The sequence below is a fragment of the Podarcis erhardii genome, assembly GCF_964252035.2.
Source record: "Podarcis erhardii genome assembly, chromosome: 2".
NCBI lineage: Eukaryota > Metazoa > Chordata > Lepidosauria > Squamata > Lacertidae > Podarcis > Podarcis erhardii.
In genome coordinates, this window is record NC_138498.1 from 36,739,709 (window position 1) to 36,763,689 (window position 23,981).

The 23,981-nt window shown below is 41.8% G+C and overlaps 1 protein-coding gene and 1 long non-coding RNA gene across 5 annotated transcripts in view; one reads left to right on the forward strand and one right to left on the reverse strand.

Moving 5' to 3' along the window:
- Positions 1-14,148, reverse strand: part of PRPSAP1 (phosphoribosyl pyrophosphate synthetase associated protein 1) — a 20,925-nt gene extending 6,777 nt beyond the window's left edge. Inside the window, exons 1-9 of one of the 4 annotated variants that reach the window (XM_081850865.1) lie at positions 14,004-14,148; positions 12,585-12,696; positions 9,862-9,914; positions 8,492-8,558; positions 5,410-5,582; positions 3,827-3,942; positions 3,188-3,243; positions 1,464-1,609; positions 728-798 (exon numbers count right to left, since the gene is read on the reverse strand). In XM_081850865.1, coding sequence (XP_081706991.1) covers positions 728-798; positions 1,464-1,609; positions 3,188-3,243; positions 3,827-3,942; positions 5,410-5,582; positions 8,492-8,558; positions 9,862-9,914; positions 12,585-12,667 — 765 coding nt within the window. In that variant the 5' untranslated portion in view covers positions 12,668-12,696; positions 14,004-14,148. Of the gene's footprint in view, positions 1-727; positions 799-1,463; positions 1,610-3,187; positions 3,244-3,826; positions 3,943-5,409; positions 5,583-8,491; positions 8,559-9,861; positions 9,915-12,584; positions 13,831-14,003 lie in introns of those variants that run through there. The other 3 variants (XM_081850864.1, XM_081850866.1, XM_081850863.1) reach the window with 3 other exon arrangements.
- Positions 14,149-14,232: 84 nt separating this feature from the next.
- Positions 14,233-21,250, forward strand: LOC309335728. The gene is made up of 4 exons (XR_014153677.1): positions 14,233-14,403; positions 16,565-16,645; positions 19,892-20,063; positions 21,130-21,250. It is a non-coding gene; the product is annotated as an uncharacterized lncRNA (long non-coding RNA).
- Positions 21,251-23,981: the final 2,731 nt, after the last annotated feature.

The following is a 23,981-nucleotide window of genomic DNA, read 5'->3' on the forward strand; positions in this document are numbered from 1 at the left end:
TGGAAAATATACATGAAAATGCTTCTTTGGGCAAAGATATATTTGAAAATACAAAAATGGCTTTAGTTAGCTCTCTCTCAAGGAGAGGTACAGGATGCAAGCTGCCCATGCTCCTGGTTACAAACTCAAGAAGTGTCTTGTGGAAAGGCAGGCACTAGGAAGCTAGTCACACAGGCTACACAAAATGTACTGGTTTGGCACAAGGCCCTGTCAATTTTATTGACTGTTTGAGAAACCAGAATAGGGACCTTTGGGTAGGAGGTTCTGAAAAGCTTGTTCATATGGAGTTCTATGACACAGTGGCAACATGCACACTATACAAGCTGGGATAGGCCAGGATGTCTAGTCTTGCATCTTAAAACAATCATCCCTCCAAATGGAAAGGCTACTGTACCTAGACTTTTGTCCAGGAAGTTAGCAATGAACCCCAAAGCTTCACTCAGTTAGGTGTCACTGTCTATCAGAGTTAGATTTTCTTTCCAGATAGAACACTAACAGGAATTTATACCACAGCCTCATAAGGCCATTTAATACTGGAGGATAGCTACCTTATTTAATTAGTAGAAAAAAAGTGAAACCAGACAATACAATGTGACTGTTTAGTTTTCCTACATGGCTTCTAGCCCAGTCCTGAAATCCCAACTGCATCCAGGCATAAATATTTGAGATGTAATGAAACCTAGGGGGAAAAAATCCCATTTGTCATCATGGCCTTTTAGTTCCTTACCACAATGATGGCAATTCTACCTCCAACATCTCCAACTACTGTTATTGGTGGCTTCTCTTTGGCCATCATAACTAAGGAATAAAAAACCCAACATCAGAATTGTAATATGCATATTCATCTTTCATGCTTTGTATGAAAGAGACCTCATAGTGGACATTTTGTTTCACTTAAATGAAAGACAGTTCAAATAGCTGTTATTATTATTGAACATAAACAAACAAACCTTGTCACATTTAAGCAATTCTGAATGAACTGTGTTGAGGCACAAAAATTATGTCTCACAGCACTGATTTCAGCCACCCTTTAAAAGGTCATCTTTAGATACTCCTCAAAGGGGAGGGGTGGTGGTGGTGAAACTTACTGGTATTTAGGGTTTTACTTTTTGAAATATGGCAACCCTATTTGAGCACATGCTCAGCCCAGGTTTTCAGGACCAGTCCTTTCACACACAAATCACAAATCACCCAGTTTTCATTTTAGAAAGTTAATGCGGGGAGAGAGACTTCTGGTGTTGCCATTAAACAACTGATTGCAGATTGTTCCTGGATGTGTGCATGACCTCTGATTTAAAAGCAACTTAATTTTGCTTGGTTCCTTATCTCCCTTTAGATAGCTACAAATTATTATATGTGCAGAGTTTGTTTCCTCAGCAGAGAATTCAGATGGCTCTTACGTTGAAATGCCTTGCACATCAAACCAAAGGAAAATAAAAGTAAAGAAAAATGCAACAACATACAGGGTAGCTCCAGACCAGTGTGCAGAGTAGTGTTTTTTACTGTTGGAGGAGAGTGGCGTCCATCATCCATGTCTTGCTCTGTGCACTGAGCCTCCCCATGGATAACCGCTAGTCCTAGTCGTAGCCGCTCTGCATAAGACTGGGCCCTACATAAAAGCAACAAGATATTAGTGGGGTGAAATATATTCACTTTTGAAAAGTCCTCTGCTTTAGCTCATTTCCATGTGCTTCATTTAAACAGGATTCAGCTTGGGAAAGGAGTTTGCTTTTTCAACTAACAATAAGTAGTTAATGCTTAAGAATGATGCCTTTCACTATTGTTTTTCAATTTCCTTTTAACAAAATGGACTCCATGCACAATCACCTTCTGCCACTTTAATATGAAAAGCAGATGCTATTTATTTTGGAAGTGTGTCAAACACTTCCAAAACATGATGCTCCTTTCCTCTGTCTCTGTAATAACTTCAAATGTTGAACTGAAGATATAACCTAGGTCTGGATTAATCTAAATAGCTGTGCTGGCGGAAGCCAGGGCAACAAGTACCACTAACACAATGGGGCTCACCCCACCCCACACTCAGATCAGCCCTGGAAGGTTGGAAAATTCCTCCAGAACAGCATGCAAGAGGAGAGGGGAGACCATTCCATCTGGAAAGCAGAAATCCTTGTGCTGATGGGAGTGATCTCCTTAGCATTACTTTACACTCCACTCAAAAGGGAAAAGAGGAAAGTGTCTCAAAGTGATCAACTGTTCAAAGTATTCCAGAAACAGTGTCTCCAAAGGTTCAAAAATATTTGTATTGGCATTCACTGGAAGCTGATGTAATTGAACAAGAAGGATCAGTACACACAAACTGTTTTTCTACTGGCATGGATGGACTGATCCCAAGCCTTAAAAAACTCAAGAAAAACCCCCTAAGCAGTTTACATATATTCCTGGTTTCCTTCATATGGTCTATAGGGACACACCAGAATAGTCACATAAGAGTAACACAGCTAAGTTATTGAATGGTAAAAAGATATAGGAAGGGATGAAGAATGTGCATGCACCAGGTCCAAACAGGTTGAAGGTGCTGCAGTTGCATCAACTGTCACTCCATTCTGATTTTTAAAAAGAGAGAATTACCACTTCAATTCAGGAAAACTAAGGGAGACATGTCAGTTGTTCTTGAGCTAGATACTGAATAAAGCTCTCCAAATATAGGTGGTGGTCCAGAAATGCATTGGGCTATGCATCTTTTAAACACTCTATCTGCCACACTGATGCAGTTTTCCAGTGGCCATCCTATATTAAAAAACTGCCCTAGGTTCATGCCTATTAAATTATATTAAGAAGATCTTTTCCTACACTATCCTTCCACAGATGAACTTTTTGCAGCTCAGAGGGGGATGAATTTATCATATATCTTTAAAATCTATTTCAGGGTTTCTCGCTGGTGTTTTAAGGTATGCAGTTGAAGAATATGAAGAACAGCATTTCAGCATTTCCCACAAGTTCTTGGTGCATCTCCTTGCTATACTTCTGATAAAAAGAAACTGTTTCCTAGCAGAGCCTGTCACTTTCTCCAGCAAGAGAGAAAACAGAAACCAATCACCTTTTGATTTTCTTTTCCCAATTCCTCACATATCAACCATTTAATCTCTAGTGCTAAGGCATCTTTAAACATTGCCTGTACAAGCTGATTTTGTAGGGTTTATTCACATCAAAATTAAACTGTGTTTACCTCTTAGCAGCATCAGGACTCTTTGCTACAATTACTGCATTTCTGTAATCAGGAATCTGGAGCACATTGAAATCATGGTGAGACATTAAAAGCAGTTAAACTCTGACACAAAATGAATTAGGTTTTTTAAATAAATAAATAAAATTGCTCTTTTGTTACATAGGGTGACAGCTGAGAGCAATGCTATCATCATTCTCAAAACACTGGGAGACATTAAACTAAAATTGGCTTTTAAATAGTTCTACAGTTTTTACTATCATTGCTGCAGGATGTTTAAGTAATTAGACCCCATCCATATATATATATTTGACTAGCCTTAGCTCAGGGCCACACTAAAACATGAAACCATGGATTCATTAACAACCACCACAACCAGGTAGAGGCAAAGTCAGAAGAAAATCTAAGAAGAAAATTACCCCCAGTATTAACCAAGCTATCAGCAAATGCTTCCCAACATGCCAAGCAGCTTGCACTTTTAGCAAGGAGGCTGTTAAGATATATTACTGGGATCCCCTTTAAGAGCAAAGATTAGTTGCCTATAGCAAGCATAAGCAATATACAGGTCTAAAAAAGACCAGCACTAAACAGTGTTCTAATCAAGCTGAGATTATAACTATTGATGGATCAAAGTAACTTCACCTCTTCTTGTATATACTGAAGCAAGAAAGGGGAAGCCCTCAGGTTATCAACAGGAAAGCTGAAAAATCCCTGGATTTCTTTTTGATGAAGATCCATAGTGATGATGTGTGTCAAGCCTATAAAAAAGAAAGAAAGAACATACGTTACACCAGGGTGCTAACTGCCAGCCTAGGGGCCTGATGCACACCCAACCCACCCTTGCAAGACCTCACTAAATCTGACAGCAAGAGCTGATGGGGGAAAGAAAGTAAAGTTGACATGGTGCTGAGGTGGGTGAAATGGTGTAAGCTTCTTTCCTTCCACACCCCACTGCCCAGTGGCCTAATGCAGATGAATGGATCAGCTGAGAAGAGGGAACATGTGCAAAGTCTGTGTGCAAGCGAGGTAACCAGCTCCCTTTCAGCCACTTCCACTCTGGGGTTTAGCAAAGGTTGAATGTGACCCTCAGGCAAAAAAAAAGGTTAGTCCATTAAACTCACTTAAGAAGTGCAGTAGGGTATCAGTCACATTGATGTACCCAGGTAACATGGGTTTAAAGCACTTCTGCTCAAAGAGGTAGTCTGCAGACCAGTGCTGGTTCACTAGTCACTGGCTGCCAGTCCATGGTGGCTCCATCACAGCCAAGATTGGGCAGGATGCTTCAGGAACTAAATATGGCACCAGTCCCTGGCACATGACGAGGAGGGTAGGGCTTGCCAGTCCACCACATCACATAGTTTGAGAAACAGTGGTTTAAAGAATCTCATTCACAAATTTTACTCCTAACAGGTAACTGATCTCTTGGGTTTGGGTAACCCATCATGGTTATTGCCACACACATTCTGCATTATAGGTGACAGGGTCCATTGAACCTTAGATGGATGTACCGGATGTTGACTCACAACGGACTTTGGCACTGAAACAGTAGTAACACGTAGAGCAAGAACAAGACTAAAAAACCCCCCACTGCTTTATGCCAATGTTTTTGTGCAATATTTAGAACAGGGCTTTTTTTTTTAAAAAAAAAAAAAAAGAGCCAGACGGAGTTTCATCCAAGGTTTAGTAGGCCCCAGACAACAGTCCTCCTGCGAACTTTGTTACTTTAGTGGTCACCTTTGCTGCTCCAGCCTTCGCAAACTTATGTCTCTCAAAAAGAGGCCTGGTCTCCTACCCACAGTGAGCAAAGCCAGGAATTTTAAGGATTCCATTTCTATTTCACCCTTCGTTTAAGAAAAAACATATATGTATGTTTTTTACCCTCTATTTTATCCTAACAAACACCCTGTGAGAAAGGTGTGGTGAAATTCAACCACTTTTTCAAGGGCACCAAAAGAGTTTCTTGTTATATTATATAAAATCAAACTACTAGTTTGAGGGTAGCTATTTCTAGTTTTTTTTCCTGAATAGAAATCACTGTTAGTATTAGAAATGCCATCCTAAATATGTGGCTTGTTTTAGGATTATTTTTGGCTGTTCTTTCTGCAAAAAAAGAAATGTATTCTTATAGCAGGAAGGTCTCTCTCTGCAAAAACAGCCACTCACTTCTTCAGGGTCAGATCTGTTGTGGGAGGTAAAATCTTGCTGCTTCTGGTCAGCTCACTCACCTGCTTTGGCTAACATGGAAGCAAGGAGTTTGCAGACTATAGAGCCTCTCTTCCTCATCTTGCTTTGTTTGCTGTAGGGGAAGTAGGGAATTACCCCAATGATATTTTTGGCACAGGACGTCCTCAGTGCATAAGCCATGATTAACAGTTCCATCACCGCAGTGTTCACATCTCTGAAATTGTTCAAAAATATTAATCAATAATCCATCTGCCAGTCAAATTCTAGAAACAGCTTCTTCTAAGAAGAAGACAATGTCAGCCAAAATAATGTGACCAGATTTTAAAAAATCATTTATTTCATTTCTTAGACCACAGCAAACAAAGTCATTTTTTAACCTAAATGAAAAGTTTTCAAAGTAATATTCACAGAATCTCTGGGGTTTTGCAGAAACTTGCCAGGGGTTTCTGAATGCAAATATCAGAAATGGTGGAGACACTGCCCAGTAAACAGCTTGTGCACCATTACCAATCTTATTTCTTTATTCCATAAAATACAGCTTGGTTTTTTTGCAAACAACCTCAAAGCAGTTTACAAAAATGACATTATCCATAAAAACTCAGTTAAACACAACTATTTTAACGTTTAACCAAATAATTAAAATCAATGATAAGCTGAAAGCCAGATTAAAATGCAAGTCAATTGCAGAGCTTGTAGCCAGGGCTGCTGCAACAAACAGCTGTGCAACCCTTTGGGAGGCAAAGGCACGGGAGGGCATCAGAGGAGGGAGGGAAGGAAAGAGGGACAGAGGCCAGTGTTGCCCGAAGCACCCCTGAGCATCATTCAAGGCACCCCAGGGTGCCACGGCACACTGGTTGAAAACCACTGCACTAAAAGATCAATTCCTTCCAAATAGAGGGCATTGTGGCATCTGTGGCAGTGTTAATGTTCACCATGTCAACATGTATCAAAAGTTCCTTTGCACCAGCTATAGCTCTTTCCTTTTTACATAGTGCCTGACAGACCCATTGATCACCAGTTTCAAAAAAGAATGTGTGTGTGTGGGGGGGGGATGTTAGCAGTAGCCTTTTGCAACAAGGAGCTAAACAGTGTTGGCAGAAGGTGAAAAGGCCTAAACATGCCTAATCACTTGCTGAAGGTATTAGGGGAACTCTGGACCTGGAAGCACTCTAGGAGCACACTCTCTGAAGCACAGTGAACATTCAAGCTGCAACCCTTCTTTCATCTGCACTTGGCGTTCCACCAGATTTGGACCACAGTCTTTCCTGATCATCTGAGATGATACCCTTAGGAGTCTTTTGGCTCTCAAAGACATGTGACTGATTAAGTCTGTGTTTTAGCCAGCTGCTCTCATTTCTTCCACTGTAAGCTTTCCCTCGGAAAATTAAACCCCCATTTATCTTGACACATTTGCCAACGTTCTCCAAATTGGTTTGTTCTGCCTCCTATCTCCACCACACTGCACTGTTTATATACACAAAAAAGCTTTGTTCACCATCAAGGAAGTAGCCAAGAATTACATAAAACCACTCCATCCCCCAAGCAATTAAGACAAAAAGTTAACAGTGCACAATTTCCCCCTTCTGTGGCTTAAGGTGGCAGAGGCTAAGGAAGGACAGTCATTGTTTCCTAGGACTATGCATTTCACCAAGCTATCAACTTATGCTTATGATTTTAAACTAAGATTCATAATGACCAAGTAGGAACAACAACAGCCCCAATACTTTAGGCACATTTACATGTTCAGAAAATAGGCCTAGGTTAAAATTGTTCAGAAGTCTCAAGGCAGGAAAAACGGGGAATGGGAGAGAGAAAGAACACAATGTCTTTCCAGCATCATAGATATACAGTACTTACACGAATCTAATGCACCACTGAATCTAAAGCGCTCCTCGATTTTCAAAACTTTGAAATAAAAACAGTATTTGCCGCCAAATGTAAATCTGCCATCAAATCTAATGAGCACCCTAATTTTTGTGATGTAATTTGGCCCAAAAAGGTGCCCATTACATTTGAGTAAATACGGTACATGGTAGGATACCAACTATGTTACTCCTATCTAGTCTTACTCACCATTCACGTCTACTGCAATGCTGGTTCAAGAGCCATCATCCCAGCCCCATAACTCACCTCATCATCTGGGGCATTAAGCTCTTACCAGACAGAGAGGTTTGTGTGAACTAAAACAGAATAGTTCTTTTTTTATTCTTTAAGGCTATTTCTGCACCCCAAGCTACTAACCTAGATATGTGCAGGCAAGCAAGCTACACCATATCTGGGAGGCAGGAAGAAGGAAATCTGTTTTTAAAAATTGATTTGAAAGGGTGCCTTATACATATACATCAAAGCTGTTGAGTCGCAGCTTTGCTGCGATTCAGACCTTCCCAACACCACAAACTTAAACAGCACCCATGAACTGCCCTTGCTGCTCCTTGGATATTATTATTGATTAAATTTCTATCCTGCCCTTGCTCCCAAAGTTGACCAGGGCAGGTTATCTGCATAGCAGATAAAGAGAGTGGCAGTTGAGGCACTCCACATGGAGAAAGGATAAAACTAAATACCAGGCAAGATAGGATCATTTTTTGAAGCTACAGCACACAGCCAGAAAGGCAGGGAACTCCTGGGCAGATGCTTTTAACTAAACAGCACTAAAGGCTATCAAGCAGGCACAATACTGGCAAGAGGCATTTTATTATAGAGTTCTGCTATAAAGATTAATCTAGTTAAAGGAGCAAGAACCTTAAAAAAAAAAAAGAGGATCCCAAAATAGAAAGGAAATGGAAGAGTAACTAATACAGTCTTCAGGAGAGCTTTGCAGGCTGAGGAATTGCATTGGGTTTCTTTTACTGTCACTTTTAAGTGCCACATTAAGGTGTCGGATTTAAAGTCCACACTGTTGGTGTAAAAGATTAACTAGCATTAATAACATCATAGGCTCTCTTGCTGACGATGGTGAATGGGTAGTAGGGATGGCAGAAGTATATTTACACATATAAATAGAGAGGAAAGACTCCAGAACAAATCCATTCAACCAGAGTTCCCACATATCCAAGGATGTGGGTTTATAAAATTCAGAATTCAATCCACACATACGCACACAAAACTCCCACAAACCCTCACCTGGGTATTGTCTGAATAATGAACACATCCTGACCTCGAACAGATTCTTTTATTTCAACCCTTGTTTCTGTAAAGGAAGCACAGATATTTGAAAATAGTCCTTGCAAATTAGCCTAACTGGTACCTACGTATAAGCAACATGGCTGGAATGGGGTGGGTGGGTTTAAAGACTTAACAACAACAACTTTATTACTGTTGTAGACCAGCATAAAGACTTCACAAAATTAAAGTATTAAAATTCTTTCCAAGTGTCTATTTGAGATAATGGATCTTTAGAGTCTGTCTGATAGCTTAAGCCTGCCTGATGTATTGCAGTGTTTTTAAACTTTCTTTTTTCTTTTAGCCTTCCTAGGGTCCATGTCGCATTCTAAAGCAGTTCACAATTTAAAGCTGGCTGGAGGAATATCCGTGTTGTGATCAGTGGACAGGGGCATGCGGTTTAGATGTGGTGAGCGTGGGAAGGGATTACTAGTGCATCCAAACAGGTGGGAGGACTGCAAGTCCTACCCTGCCAAGCCATTCCCACCACCGTCCATCAACGCAACTTGTCCAAAACTCTTCCAAACCATTCCACCTAAGCTCTGCCAATGGATGCCCCTCCTCATCAGCTGAAAGAACAAAGTTAATCATCCATGTTGAAAGGCAGTATACCTTTTTGGAAACCAGGTGCCGGGGACAAACAGGGAAACACTGTTGTCCTCATGCCCTGCTCATTATGTATTTTTAATCTTTGTTGGAAGCCGCCCAGAGTGGCTGGGGAAACCCAGCCATATGGGTGGGGTACTAATAATAATAATAATAATAATAATAATAATAATAATAATAAGCATCCCAGAGACGTTTGGTTGGCCAAAGCTGGAAACACAGTAATAGGCAAGATAGGGGCAAGGGACTTGCCCAAGGTCACAAAACTAGGTACAAGAGGCGGAATCTGAACACAACTATCACTCCACAGTGGTACAAATGTGGTTCCGGGAATGAAAAAATGTGTTGTGGGGGGCAATGTTTGCCACCTAGAGCTCCTTAGAGGAAAGGTGGGGTATAAATGTAATTTAAAAACCAGTTCTTTTTGCAAGGGTAAAAAAAAAGCACAATAAGTCTTTAATACACATATTGAATAGGTTTGTCAAAGGCTCACTCAGCCATTGACAAACAAGTCTTAGCAATTTTATTTACGTGTTGTGGAAACAGCTAGAAAATCAAAGGGCTCACCTCTGGGTTCTGAAAATAGGAGAATAGTCATTGGGAAAATGGCCTTGAGACTTTAAAAAAATGATAATTTCCCCCATGTTTTTTTTTTTCCAATTTTGGAATGTCTATAGTCTGTTCTTCAGTAAATGCTCTAGAAGAAAAAGAAAAACCTGACTTGCCTCCATTGGTTTCCTGATACACCACAGATTTTCCGAGCTCAGCACCAAGTCGCCTAGAAAGAGAGACACACATAGAGAGAGATTCTCAACAATAGCTTACTAACATAGGATTTCTCACCATGCAATTCTAGAACAGCAAAGCTAAACTCAGCACTAAACGACAGGGCTTACTGACAATCTGCTGCCTGCCACAACAAAGTTTCAATCCTGCTTGTTGGTCAGAACAACACTCCTGAAGCAACTATTATCACAGTAAGAGCAAACACACATATCCAAGTGGCTTAGGATATCTACCCTGAGTTTTACAGCTAGTTTAAGTAGAATTTTAAAACTAAAGCCAGGGCTGCAGGATTCTTAAAGCAAATTTCCCATTAAAAAGAAGGGACTGAAAAGCATTTCAGTCTGCATAACCTGGTCTAACTCTTCCCAGGATACTGGAACTTACATAATTCTGGCATTAGAAATTTAACTGGGGGAAACTGAAGTAGGCCTCAGGTGGCTCAAACGTTCTAGGAACAAAGAGAGATACTAAGGTATACAGGTAGAAAATTTATTCAGTTGTCTTCTAGTTGTCCCACCAGCAGGGGAAGTTCAACAGATGGTGACATGGGATAGGACCTTATTGGTGGTGCTATCCCAATTATGGAATGCTTTCCTTCTACAAGTACTATTAATGCCAACATTGCTGACAAGGGCAGAACTAGGTTATGATCCATCTGTTTGCTTGGGAATTTATGGGAAGTTCTGTTGCTGCTATTGATGTGCTGGAATTTTTATTCCTACTCTTTTTTTGTTATGTTGTAACTCTCCTTAGGATGAAGAGATGAAGGACAAGTTATATACATCTTAAATAAATTTAAAAGAACCAGCCATTAATTAGAAGTCATCACTAAGCAAATATTTTAGCAAGCATATATGCATTATTTACAAGATAAGCAGTTACTTAATATAGTACATTTCAACTTCACAGGCTCTTTCAAGTTACACTGAAAAGCTATTTATGCTTCAAGATATAATCAGAGATTTGTTGGAACATAAACATCAAACCAAAAGCCAGTTAGCTTATTTGTTTTTGATATTTCACACAACACATTAGAAGGCTACCCCTTTAATCAGCTTTACGGTTTCTTTTTCATAGCCTTTGTGGCATATACTGCTCCTAAACCTTTCTGAGACAGGGAAAAGAATCCGCACACATTTCTGAGCTTTGGACAAATCCAAAATAGAAGGTTAAGGTTCATAAGCTTTCCAGGTTGTCAGTTTTTCATTTTCAAAAAGTATAATGAGATTATTATTATAAATATAGAATAAGAGGCTAACTAAATTATGCTTTACTGCTGTTTAAAAGGTGACAGATTTGGAGCACAGTTATCCTGAAAGTGACAACAGCAACAGAGAATGAATGTCTCTTTTTTCACTCTAAGTACCCTTGGGATGCTAACTGGACTAACCAAAGGGGTTTGCCCAACTTCTTTGGGAGACCTCCAATGTTGTGCCAGTGAATATAACGGAATTCCTTTTCCTCACCTCCCTGCCACAGGTGTCCACCTGCTCCACAGGGTTCCCCAACCGTCCAGAGCAGATTTGGGAGGATTTGGGGGCGGGGGAGAGAAGGGGAAGTTCCACCGCACAAACAGATGTCAGCTGTGCAAATGGGTTGCCATAGGATACCATCTTTTGGATTGAACTAACGCTTGATCTGCAGAAACCAGACCACAAATGTTTTCACCAGTGATGGGTATATTTCTTATTCTGGCATTTGTGATACCCAACAAATATTTGTTTCCCAGTTTGTGCATGGCTTCAGAAGCAGAGGCTTTCCCCTGTAGTCACAATGACTACTTTGCCTCCACAGTCAGAGGCAATATGCTTCTGAATACCAGTTGCTGGAAACCACAGGAGGAGAGTGTGTTGTTGTGCTCATGTTCTTCTTATGGGCTTCTAGTTGGCCACTGTGATAAGAGGATGCTGAACTAGATGAGCCACAGGCCTGTTCCAGTAAATCTATTATGTTAGTACTGTACTGCTAAACTTCAGAGGCACTCCAAAGCAGAGACCCTTCTTACTTCTTCCAACTGTCTGCAAAATTCAGACCAACATCAGACACAAGGCAATACCCCTCTCCCAAATCAGGGAGAGACAGGGTTGATGGAAGAGCAGCTTTTAGCAGTCCATCAATACCAGACAAATATTGCAGACCCACAAACAAAAGGGTAATTATTATTTTGTTTCAGTTTCAAATTCTCCAACCTACAGGAGATAAGGTAGTTAACAGTGTACTAAGAGGAAAAAAGGTCAAGATTCCCAAATAAAATATGTCTATACCACATAAAACAGTTGAAAACTACAAGCTCTCTTTAATAAAGCAACAAATGGAATCAACAAATGTGCACACATTGTTTATAATACATCACGAATGCTTACTTTACAAAAGCCTCAGTAAAACTCAATTTAAAATATTTAAATCTGAATAAATTATCGCTTAAAGCCCCAACCTTTTAAAGTGAAAATAAAGAATCTTAAAAATTGGGCTCACCAGAAGTAATGCTAAGCACTTGGGTGGGTCACGCATTCTTGAAGTAGGCTGAAGTGAAATATGTAAACTCAGGCATGTGGCAAAAAGCCTATTTTAGGAAATATGGCTTACTTTCCAGTTCATATACTGTTTAATTGCAACTCATGAATACAGGAGAACAAGATGCATAAAAACGTGATACACTCACTCAGTGATTTTCTTTGCCAGCTCTGTGCAGGCTGCTGTGGAGTTTGCCGAGAAGACCCGGTAGCCACTTCTGGCTGCGTTCATTGCCAAGGAATCATGCAAACCCCTTGGAGCTCGAGGGTGAGAAAACACAGATCTATAAGGTAACAGCAATTTCCTTGGCATCCTCCTCTTCAGCCTCAAGACTACCAGATCAGGTTTGGGGGGGGGGGAGGAAAGCAGTTTACAAGCAAGATCTTCCCCAACCCAATTATTACAGCAGACCAGAATTATTACAACCACCAAAAAAGGAGTATTTCAAAGAAGTTAAGAAGCCCAACAAGTCAGATCAGTGTTACTGGTCTTTACATGCCCCCTTAAAATACTCATATAGAAGAAGAGATACTATTTGCATAAACAGGTCAAGCCCCTGAGAACTAGCATGCAGAAAGCTTAGTGTGAGGGTTGAAATTTAAAAGCAAAGTAAGTATGCAATGCAAAAAAATGAGAGGAAGGGCAACAAGGAGTACAACAACGAAACTTGTTTACATACAAGAAGCAAGGTGGGGTAGGCAGACTCGGGAAAGAGGGTTTCTCAAGACAACAGGAGTAGTGGCGGAGAGAGGGCTTGGCCACACACGCGGCCAGCACCAGAGAAAAGTTGCACTGGAAGTAGGCAGGGCAAAGTCTTCCTGGGAGATATGGGGCAGAGGAAGCAGGGAACACCTTACTTTAATATTAGCAATTAAAAAAAGGAGGAGGCGAGTGCCTTCCCGAGGAATGAAAGGGAATCAGAGGCGTGGAGCTACGAGACGGAAACTTTCGGAATAAGGAGAAGCGGATTTTGAAAGGGGGTGAGGGGTCGGTTGGGTGGAATATGGAAAATGATGAAGGTGCAGAAGGATCAGACCCTCTCAGGCCACCCAGAGGAGACTAGGCTGGGGTGGGCAGCTGGAAGGGACGGGGGGGGGGAGGTTGGGGGTCTAAAAATGAGGGGGGAGGGGCTGTGAGAGTGGAAATGGAGTAAGAGGGAGAATGGGGGCGGGAAGTGAGATGAGGGCGGATTTAGCAGAACTGCGAGGCGGCTAAAGATGCAGGAGGAGGGCAGCTCCAGGCACCGCTGCGGCTTAGGCGCCCACACGCTCGACTCTCTTGCAGCTACTGGTCCCTTCCTCGTCGGGACTCTTTCGGGCCCGCTCGCTCTCCAGCCCCCCAACCCAAGCGAAGAGTCAACTCCACCAGTATGCCCGGTCATAGAGACGCCGCCCTAGAGCGCCACCTTCTGCTCTCGGCGGCCATTTTGCGCAAGCAAGGCCTCTTCCCCTCTCTCCCGCCCGCCCGCCCGCCCGCCCGGCTGTTGAGAGAAATATATGCAGTCCTCGCCGGTGTCACGCAGACATATTGAGTGAGGGCAGGAGGGAAGAGCGTGCTCAATACTCACCACTTTCCCTTCCGTTCCCTCCGCTGCTTACTCGGGGATGTTTCGGTTGACTGTCTTAAAAGGGGGGGAAAGAAAAGAAATCCCACTGCCACTTAGCTGGGAAGCGCTTCACCTCTTCCTTAAGACCGTGAAGAGTTTTCCCGAAACAAAGATGGCTGCTTCCGGGAGGGAGGGGGAGAGTCCGACCAACGGCCAAGTGGGAAGTTCTAGAATGGAAGTGGGCGGAGCCATTGTCGAGTAGGGCCGGAGAGGTCGCGAGCAGAAAGCGACAGAGGAGGAGGAGGAGTGCAGAGAAAAGTTACGCTTCAGTCTCTGGGGCTGCAGTCCTGCGCTTGCTTACGTGGTAATAAGAAGACCCACGTGGAACTTGAACTCGGTGGAACTTACGCCAGAGTATACTGTACATGCATAGATTGCGCTATAAGACTTCAAGAGAGGGGGGGAATGACTTAATAAGAAACCTAGAGGCGAGAGGGAGTTGTTCGTTAACAACTTCTATACAAAGAGTATAGAAGGGAAGGGTCTGCTATACCGTTTAACCGCCTTGAGTCCCATCAGAGGAAAAAGTCAGGGGTATAACTCAATATATAATAGTAATACTTGGAGGAAGAAGTCCAGGGCCCCTGTTAACAAGAATGAGCAGGGCTGGCAAACCACATACTGAACGTACTGCAATCTAAGGAGAAGCCCCACTTCCTCCTTTCTGCAAAACCATTAAGCCAAGGGTCTAAAATTGCTGAGCTTGGATCACTGTGGAGATGTTCCTTTTGCTTCCTCTTCAGTAACTCTGCTTCATAGTGGGGATTACAGCTCCATGGTGGTGTTTGGCTGATGTTGAACAATCTAGCACTGTTTCTGCTTTTAATTTATAACCTTCCATCGCAGGGTTTTTAACTAGGTAGGTGAAGAGGTAAAGGACCCCTGGACGATTAAGTCCACTCAAAGGCGACTGGGGTTGTGGCACTCATCTCGCTTTCAGGCCGAGGGAGCCGGCGTTTGTCCACAGACAGCTTTCCAGGTCGTGTGGACAGCATGACTAAACCAGTTCTGGTGCAACGGAACACCGTGACACAAGCCAGAGCACATGGAAATGCCGTTTACCTTCCCGGTGCAGCGATACCTATTTATCTACTTGCCCTGCTTTGCTTTCGAACAGCTATGTTGGCAGAAGCTGTGAACATCAATGGGAGCTCACTGTGTCACGTGGATTCGAACTGCCGACCTTCCCGATCAGCAAGCCCAAGGGGCTCAGTGGTTTAGACCACAGTGCCACCCACATTCCTGTAGTTTTTAACTACTAGGAGGGCCCTGGGGCCCTCACAATAACAGCTGTTCAATAAAAGACCTGAACAGCAACTTTTAATCTATTCTTTTCAGAAGGAGACTACATTGACCTTAGTCAGCTCTTAACTAATCCATGCTTGGGTGTCTCAACACAATGTAACCATCATAATAAACTGCTGCTCCAGCCTTCATTGCATTCCCAGCAATAGGATGTAACTTGAAATGGCATTAATGATTGCTCGACAAAACCAGGCAGTTTTAGTTCAGAGGCCGTTATTCTGAATTGCAAAGATAGGGTATTGTGTGTCCTGTATATTATTTCTGTACAATGCCTAGTGCATATTTGATGCAATCTAAATAATATATGATTATGAGTATGTGCCCTAAATCAGTAATTCTATAAAGGGGCAATGCAATACAGCCAAAAGTTAGATAAGATTACTGCTACTTTAATTGAGATGCTGCTTCCTTCTAAACAAAAAATACAAATAAGGTCATTAATGGGTGTAGTTTTAGTATAATGGGATCTTTGTAATATTGTTTTGCAAATGGCAATTTAAACATAAGTCTCTGAGATTTGTCAGCATGTAATCATAATTTATACATGGGACATTTTAACATTTATTTACATCTTAAGTAGCATTCCATTATCTAACACTTTAAAGAGCTAGCAAACAAAGAATACCCAAAGGGTCATCCATAAACCCAAAAACCTAATGTAAGAGCACAGGGATAGTGGGAACTGGCTTGAAAGCAACCAGATTTATTTTCCCCTTCCCAAAATTAGACAAGAAGATCTCACTTAGTGAGAACAATGTTTGACTGCTACATGATAGGCAGGACAGAGGTCATCCTAAAGTCTTATGTTTAACCATTGTTTCAAGCAAAGGTGATTACATATCAGACCTGATATATTTCCACTTAGCCCCAAATAAAAAGCATTTAAAAATCAAACACTATAATGTCTATTGTTGTAAATGTCCGATGCATCTGGGAAATCAGGTACAAACTATTCATTTCATTTCATTGCCTGCTTGCTACTTGTTTACTGATTGCACATGTCCTGAAATATAGCCCATGGAATCTTTTCGGTGCATACTCTGTTTCTTGGTATGTAAAATAACCCAGAGTTATCAGATAATGTCTCCTTAATCTTTCTTCTTGGGCGTGTTGGAATTGAGGCCAATGAGTTGGCTAGCCAGGACAGCAATCCACTTTAGTGTTAGGCACACAGGAATCCTGTTTAGCTATTTTATCCCATCTTCAAATCTCAACAGGGGTAAGTGGCGAGAGCTGTTGGAAAACCTATGTAATACAGTATTCTGTTCATCATCAAATGCATCCATGAAGACCTGCAGGTAGGAAATTGTCCTGGCTCAGCCAAGAATTTGATCCAGAGTCAATAACCAGTATCTTCTGTAGGAAAGGCCTCACCAGTATGTATATCTTGTGTTACCATTACTTTGTAGCATGTTGTGCAAGTCCATTAAATGCTTGCCAGGTGCTTCAGCAAGCTTCATTTCTAGTGGAAAGTATCACCTGTATTTTCTCTCTGCTTTTATGAGGCCAGGCTTAACCCGGCAACAGTTTTATCGAATAACACTGAGAACTTGGATGTAGCCAACATTTAAATTTCTCAGCACCCTTGGCCTACCCTATGTGTTGTATACTGTATTACCATGCTGTTCACCATCCTGGGCTCATTTTGAACAAAGAGTGGTATATAAACATAATAAATAAATAAATGTCAGGATTGTGGGAAATGTAAATGGTAGCTAGACCCACTAGCTTGGGGCAGTTGAATGCTGCGCCAATTTTTTTTTTTTTTTAAGGATAGGTCAGCTATTCCAGGTGCTGACACTGGGCCTGTTTCTGAACAAATAAAGTGTATGCATTAACTGAATGGAAACCTAGAGATAGCTGTATGAAACATACCTAACAACCATTGTACCATTTTCCTACCATGCTATATTACAGTTATGTTCTGTTGAAGTTTACTTCTATGCTGCTTTTTGGCCAAAAAAGGCCTCCAAGCTGGCTTACAAAGGATAATTCAAGCCCCCCAAAAAACAGCTAACATTTCAAAAGAATCTAAAACACATTCATGTTTGTGCCAGAAGGCAAAGATGTCAGAGAGAGCAGGAACAGTTCTTCCTTCTAAGGATCAGGAGTCAGGGAGGTGAGGCAGGGCCTGCCTCTTGGTGGTTCCAGCAAAGTTGCTCTCCGGGAGGAAAGCAATCTGTCATTAGATAACTAAAAACACTAATGGACTGTTTGAATTCTTCTTATTTTTTCAAATTATAAGAAAATGTGCTCTCTCTATACTCGTGCAATACAACGTTTTTTCTATAAACCTAAATACGAGTTTGAATTAATAAAGCAGGGTCAACCATTTTACTTTCCTTTAATTGCATATCATAGTCATTTGACAAGTTGCATTTGCAGTGGGACGGCCAAAGGAAGGTCTGGTGCTTTTTCTGTCTTTTAAGTACTATATTTAAATAAAATATGTCAAGGGCGGGGGGGGGGGGATATTGCATAGACTGTAATGGAACTAAGGCGTAACATTACTATTCATATTATTGGTGGAATTCAGTGTTTTATTAAGATGTTCAATCCATTGGTGCAAGCATTTCAACTTCCCCAATGGAACTATATTCCTTCCATGTGCTCTCCTGGGGGTTCTCCCGACCCCACAGAACCAATTTGAGGGACACAGGGGAGGACTTGTGCTGGCTCCTGCTAGCACAACAATAATACAGCCCATTATTATTAAATGTCTTTAAACTTTTTAACAGACAGAGCCAGGAAACATTTTCTTTTCTCTCTCTTTCTTTTAAAGACATCAAATATTCTGAAAAATTAAAAGCACACCACAAAAGAATCCAAAAGAGAATGAGAACATACCTTTTATCCAAATTGTGGAGAATCAACTCTTTATCTCTTGCAAAGCTACTTCTGGTCACAGCTTAAGAAAGCTAGGCAAATGCCATTAATATGTGGCCTAAATCTGTGACAAAAATTGTAGATAGAGCCACTGCATACTTGACAATTATTGCTTCATAAAAGCACAGAGGAGAGAATGTGGGCTATTAAATTAGAAAAGGAATGCATAGCATGAAGGCTATGAAACTTTACTGACTGGAAATGCAGTACATTGAGAATTCAGTTACATTTTGTTTTAAAGCATATTTTGTGGCCTGTTTTTAGAAAAAGGACGTCAAGTTGTCAGATCATTTGAACAAGTAGATCACTGATACAGACCCCCTTAGTTTTTTATTTGCTCCTCATTGCACTGTCTTACAGAGTTATCCGAATGCTCACAACTGAGGCTTCTTTTAAGTCCAGTATTTATGAATACTTGTATGGACTTAACTTGTTTAATGTTCTGATTCTTCTGACCTGAAAATGACTCTTAAGCCATAATAAGATTACATGGTGAAACTAGAGCAAAAAAATTACTGGCATCAGATCTGAGGCACCACTGAGAAAGAATAGTCAGTCAAAAAAGTAGAAAAGCCTCCTTGATGCCAATTAATAAGCTGAATGAAGGAGAAAATACTACAGAAGTAAATTATGAAGTCAGAATTCTTCTAATTAAAGTTACTTTGGTGGAAAAGAATTAAGTGTATAGTTAAACCAGGAAACTGCCTCCCACAGGCAACAGTGATAGCCACCAACTTAGATGCTTTAAAAGAGGGTTAGGCAAATCCTTGGGGGAGAGAGTGTCATTGATGGTACTAAACATAATGCCTATGCTTTGCCTCCACAGTTGGAGGCAACAATGCTTTTGAATATCAGTTGGTGGGAGCCACTTGTGCTCGAATCCCGCCTGCTGGTTTCTCCCTGTTTCAGCCCCTGTGAGAATAGGATGTGGGACTAGATGGGCCATTGACCTGATCTAGCATGCTCTTGTTATGTTCTTAATGAAGTGATATTATCTTAGCTTTCAAATATGGAGTTTCAGAAAGACCCACTGCTGCAGGGCCATAGATACAGGCTCAGCACCTCCTGCTCTGTTAAGTACAATGGTACCTCGGGTTACAGATTCTTCAGGTTACAGACTCTGCTAACCAGTGGCATAGCGTGGGGGGTGCAGGGGGGGCCGGCCGCACCGGGCGCAACATCTGGGGTTAGGGCAAATCCACGGGTTAGGGGGCGCAAATCCACGGGTTAGGGGGCGCAAATTACTTGCCTTGCCCCGGGTGCTGACAACCCACGCTACGCCACTGCTGCTAACCCAGAAATAGTACCTCGAGTTAAGAATTTTGATTCAGGATGAGAACAGAAATGGCACGGTGGCAGCGTAGAGGCAACGGGAGGCCCCATTAGCTAAAATGGTATCTCAGGTTAAGAACAGTTTCAGGTTAAGAACGGACCTCCGGAACGAATTAAGTTCTTAACCCGAGGTACCACTGTACTGTCATTTCCCTGAAGGTGGCAGCTTAAAGCGATCTTTTTGAAGGAAAATGTCATCAACAATGCTTGAGATGTAAGGGTTTTAAAGGATCCCTCAAAGCTAAATTTCAAGTGCAAAATCTGAGCGTCTGAAATTCACAAAGTTCAATCTGACTTGTGAAACAATTGTTGGTTTTTTTGAACAGGATGCCAAATGTAGAAAGACCTTGGTACCAAATGCCATGACAAAAGGGAAACCAAGATCCATAGAGAAATGATGCCTAAAACCGGTTAGTAGCTGCTTAACATCCAATAAGAAAGGTGACTGCAAGCAATAAGATGGATGGCTTGTCCTGGATCTGCTCCTGTCAAGAGAAGGTTCCCCTGATCCTTTCTTTAATATGCTACTGAGGATGAAAAAGCATTCTATGTACATTTTGAGCTTTAGTCCATAGTAGGAACTTACCATTTATCTTAGGTGGTGTACGTGTTTTCCATTTCGTCCTCACAAAAGCCTTGCTAAGTAGAATAGGCTAGGCAATAGTGCCTGGTCCCAGGCCACCTAGTGACCATGATGTCTGAACAGAGATATATGCCTAGCTCTCCTGGTTTAAGGGATTGCCCATACTTCCACCTGCCCTGTGCCAAGAAACCATCTCACTTGGCTGGGAAAGCCACAGCACCGTGGCAAAAGTTTCCGTTACAGGAAAGTGTGATCAGATGCCTGTTATTCTGTTGCGTTTCTTTTAATGATGCCACCTGCTGGACTCCAAGTATAAACGCTGCTTCACTGAGATGTGTTTTACGCTCTAATTTTACATCCTTTTAAGAAGGATTTTCTAGGCATGGATCTGAGCAGTTTTGCCTTTGCACTTTCCTCTGGAAAACCTACTCTTTAGTGCTAAATTGGAACAAACAGCAATCTGCAGAAAACCCGATTGCTGTTTGTTCCAATTTGGCATTAAACTGTAGGTTTCCCTGCACTAAGCAACAGGACAAGCAGAGGTGTGGATAAGCCCTAAAAAAAATTATGAGTTTGTGGGGTCTGAGACACCCTAAATTCCTGGGTCCAATAAAAGTTAGAATTAACCAAGGTTTGGGGAGTTAAACTGTGTCAAGCACTGAATCACTGGATTCAGGGCTTATGCTAAAAATACAAGCCAGGCTACCCTGGTGATCACAGAGTATGAGTCGTTAGGAAAACAAATTCTGAGAATGGCTGAGTTGTTACGCAAGCAAAGAGGCAGGGAGATGGGCGATTAACAAAGTAGTTACCCTGTGCTGGACAGCTGAGGGGTGTGAGCCCCTCCTTCCTGTATAGAGGTAGTTAGCATGAGACAAAAGGCCAGAGTATTTAGGATGGTGGTTGGCAGTGATGTGCTGGCAAGAAAACTGTGACAAGCTGTAAAAAGGAGACAGAGAGCATGACTGATTTCTGTTTTAGATCCAAGGCTGCTGAGCCCATGGGAGAATCAAGAGACCCTCTTGGAGTGCAATACTGGGAATGTCTCCATTGTAGGCTCAAGTTGCATATATGTGTAAATAAACCATATATCATAAAGACACCACAGTCTCCGCTTTGCCTCATTTCCAAAGGAAGTTATTTTTCAGAATAGGCTAAAAATACACACCTATAGGCGTTGGGGTCTTTGCTGCTTTGATTCCTACTGACAAGCAGTTAAATTATCCAGAAGTTGCATTGAAAATATTGTTTACCGGTACCTCTTATGAGAAGACTCTGCTAATTCACTTCCATGGGATCAATATAGCACAATATGGCATTTAATGCAGAATCTAGCTGATGTAAGAGAGAGCTTGCAATCTAGGATTTTGTTTAAAGTATGGTTCTGTCCCCCAAGGATTCTGAGGGCAGGGGGAATATGAAGACATGTTGATAGGTCTTGAATGGAAGCAGAGAGAACTCTGAGATCAAGGGACTGGACTGAAACAATTTTCAGACCCTTACCCTAGAAGCAGGTCAACTAAGTGAATTTGTACAAATGTTAAATTTGCATAATCTCCAATCACAGAGTGGGGATTTTGCAATTACAGGGTTTAGACTTGAGTGGATTTCCAGCAAAAAATTCCAGAGCCTCTCCTCTTAAGTTGTGTCACATGGCTTACTTAAAAGAAATGCCCCTTTTCATCCTTTTGTCCATATTTTTGGGAGGTGTGACATTCATGCATGAACTGCCTGATCTGAGAGATTCATTCCATCCCTGTTATTCCTTCATGTGTTTATTTATTCCACAGTGGCATGAAAATCTCAACTCCTTGTACCTGCTGATCTGTTTTAGAGGGTTTTTAAAATAAAAAAAATAAACCCTATATCATTTTTTTTAAAAAAAAAGCTGATGGGATCAGCTGCCCAGATTTACCAGCTGCCTTGAAGGAGGAAACCACATGTTTAATAACTTGTTCTAATGCAGCCAGGCATCCCACACTGATTGGAGCTTTAGGGCAACAAGCAATGATAACCCTTGTAGCCAGCACGAATTGCTGTGCTCTCAGCTTGTCAGCTCACAGCAGTTGCCTTCGCATCTAGATCCTTCGGCATTTTGAACAGAGAAGCCTCTGTGCCCGCATGCTACAATAGCTGCAAATGCTATCATTAAAATATCCTAGTGTTATTTCACCATGTACCAGAGCCCTCTCCTCTTGCTTTCCTTGTGCGTAAGATGCTGTAATTAAAGAATCCTTGTAACTTGTCATTTCTGATCTTCCAATAAAAAATGGGAGAGAAAGTTATTTATAGGACCACAAATGATAAACAAGACTAGAAAGATTTTAGGCATGGCCTCTTTTGAACATCTGCCTTCCTCCAGATGCGCACAAGATCACATCCTGTTGAAAGATGCAACAGCCCCATATTTTTTTCAGTTCCATTAAGCTTTGTTCTTTATCAGCACTGCAGGCAATTTCATTCTCACATGACATCTTAATGCCCAGCTAGCTACCTCAACTTGCAGGCATCTTCCTCAAGGGGGCAGTAGCTTTCTCCAAAATAAGGCTGTGTATATCAGTGTTTCCCAACCTTTTTTGGGCAAAGGCACACTTGTTTCATGAAAAAAATCTCGAGGCACACCACCATTAGAAAATGTTTAAAAAATTAACTCTGTGCCTATATTGACTATATATAAAGTAACTCTCTTTAATAGGAATCAAATAAACACAAATAAAGTATTTTATAATTACTTTATTATGAAATAGTAAGTAAACAGAAATATGAAAAATTATAAAATACTTTATTCAGTGAACCTGTGAGGGCCCGCCCTTTGCGGCAGCCGATTGGCTGCCGCCGTGGGCAGTGAATATTAATGATGTATCATTTTTGTGCTTCATGCTGTGGCCACAGACATGTGATCTGATGGTGAATTTGGGGGGGAAAATGTAAAAGGCGGATCTAGACGGATCCTCATGAATTCATATGATTTTTTCATTCAAATTAAATAAAACCACCATGATACTGTAGACTATGTCTTACTCTGTAGACAGCATCAAAAAAATCACGCATCCACTATTTCGTGGGGCTGCAGGGGCGCAAAAACATGTTTAAAAAACACGGATCCTCATGGATCCTCATGATTTTTGCACAAGACCAGCCCAAAGTCACCATCAGTTCAAACATCATGGCCAGGGGCACAGCATCCACCACAAAAATCACGGAGCCACGGCTTCCTGGCCATACCGTGGCCCAAAAACGTGGTTTTGAAGCACGGATCCTCATGGATCCTCACGCTTTTCGCATTAGGCCAACCCAAACTCACCCTCAAATCACATACCATAGCCAGGGGCACAGCCTACACCACAAAAAACTCGGATCCACGCCTGCCTGGCCATGCCGTGGCCCAAAAACGTGGTTTTGAATCACGGATCCTCATGGATCCTCACGCTTTTCGCATTGGGCCAACCCAAACTCACCGTCAGATCACACGTCATAGCCAGGGGCACAGCCTGCACCACAAAAAACTCGGATCCACGGCTTCCTGGCCATACCGTGGCCCAAAAACGTGGTTTTGAAACACGGATCCTCATGGATCCTCACGCTTTTTGCACCAGATCAGCCCAAACTCACCATCAAATCACACATCATGTCCAGGGGCGCAGCCTGCACCACAAAAATCACGGATCCACGGCTTCCTGGCAACACCATGGCCCAAAAACGTGGTTTCGAAGTACGGATCCTCATGGATCCTTATGCTTTTCGCATTGGGCCAGCCCAAATTCACCGTCAGATCACACGTCATAGCCAGGGGCACAACCTGCACCACAAAAATCACGGATCCACGGCTTCCT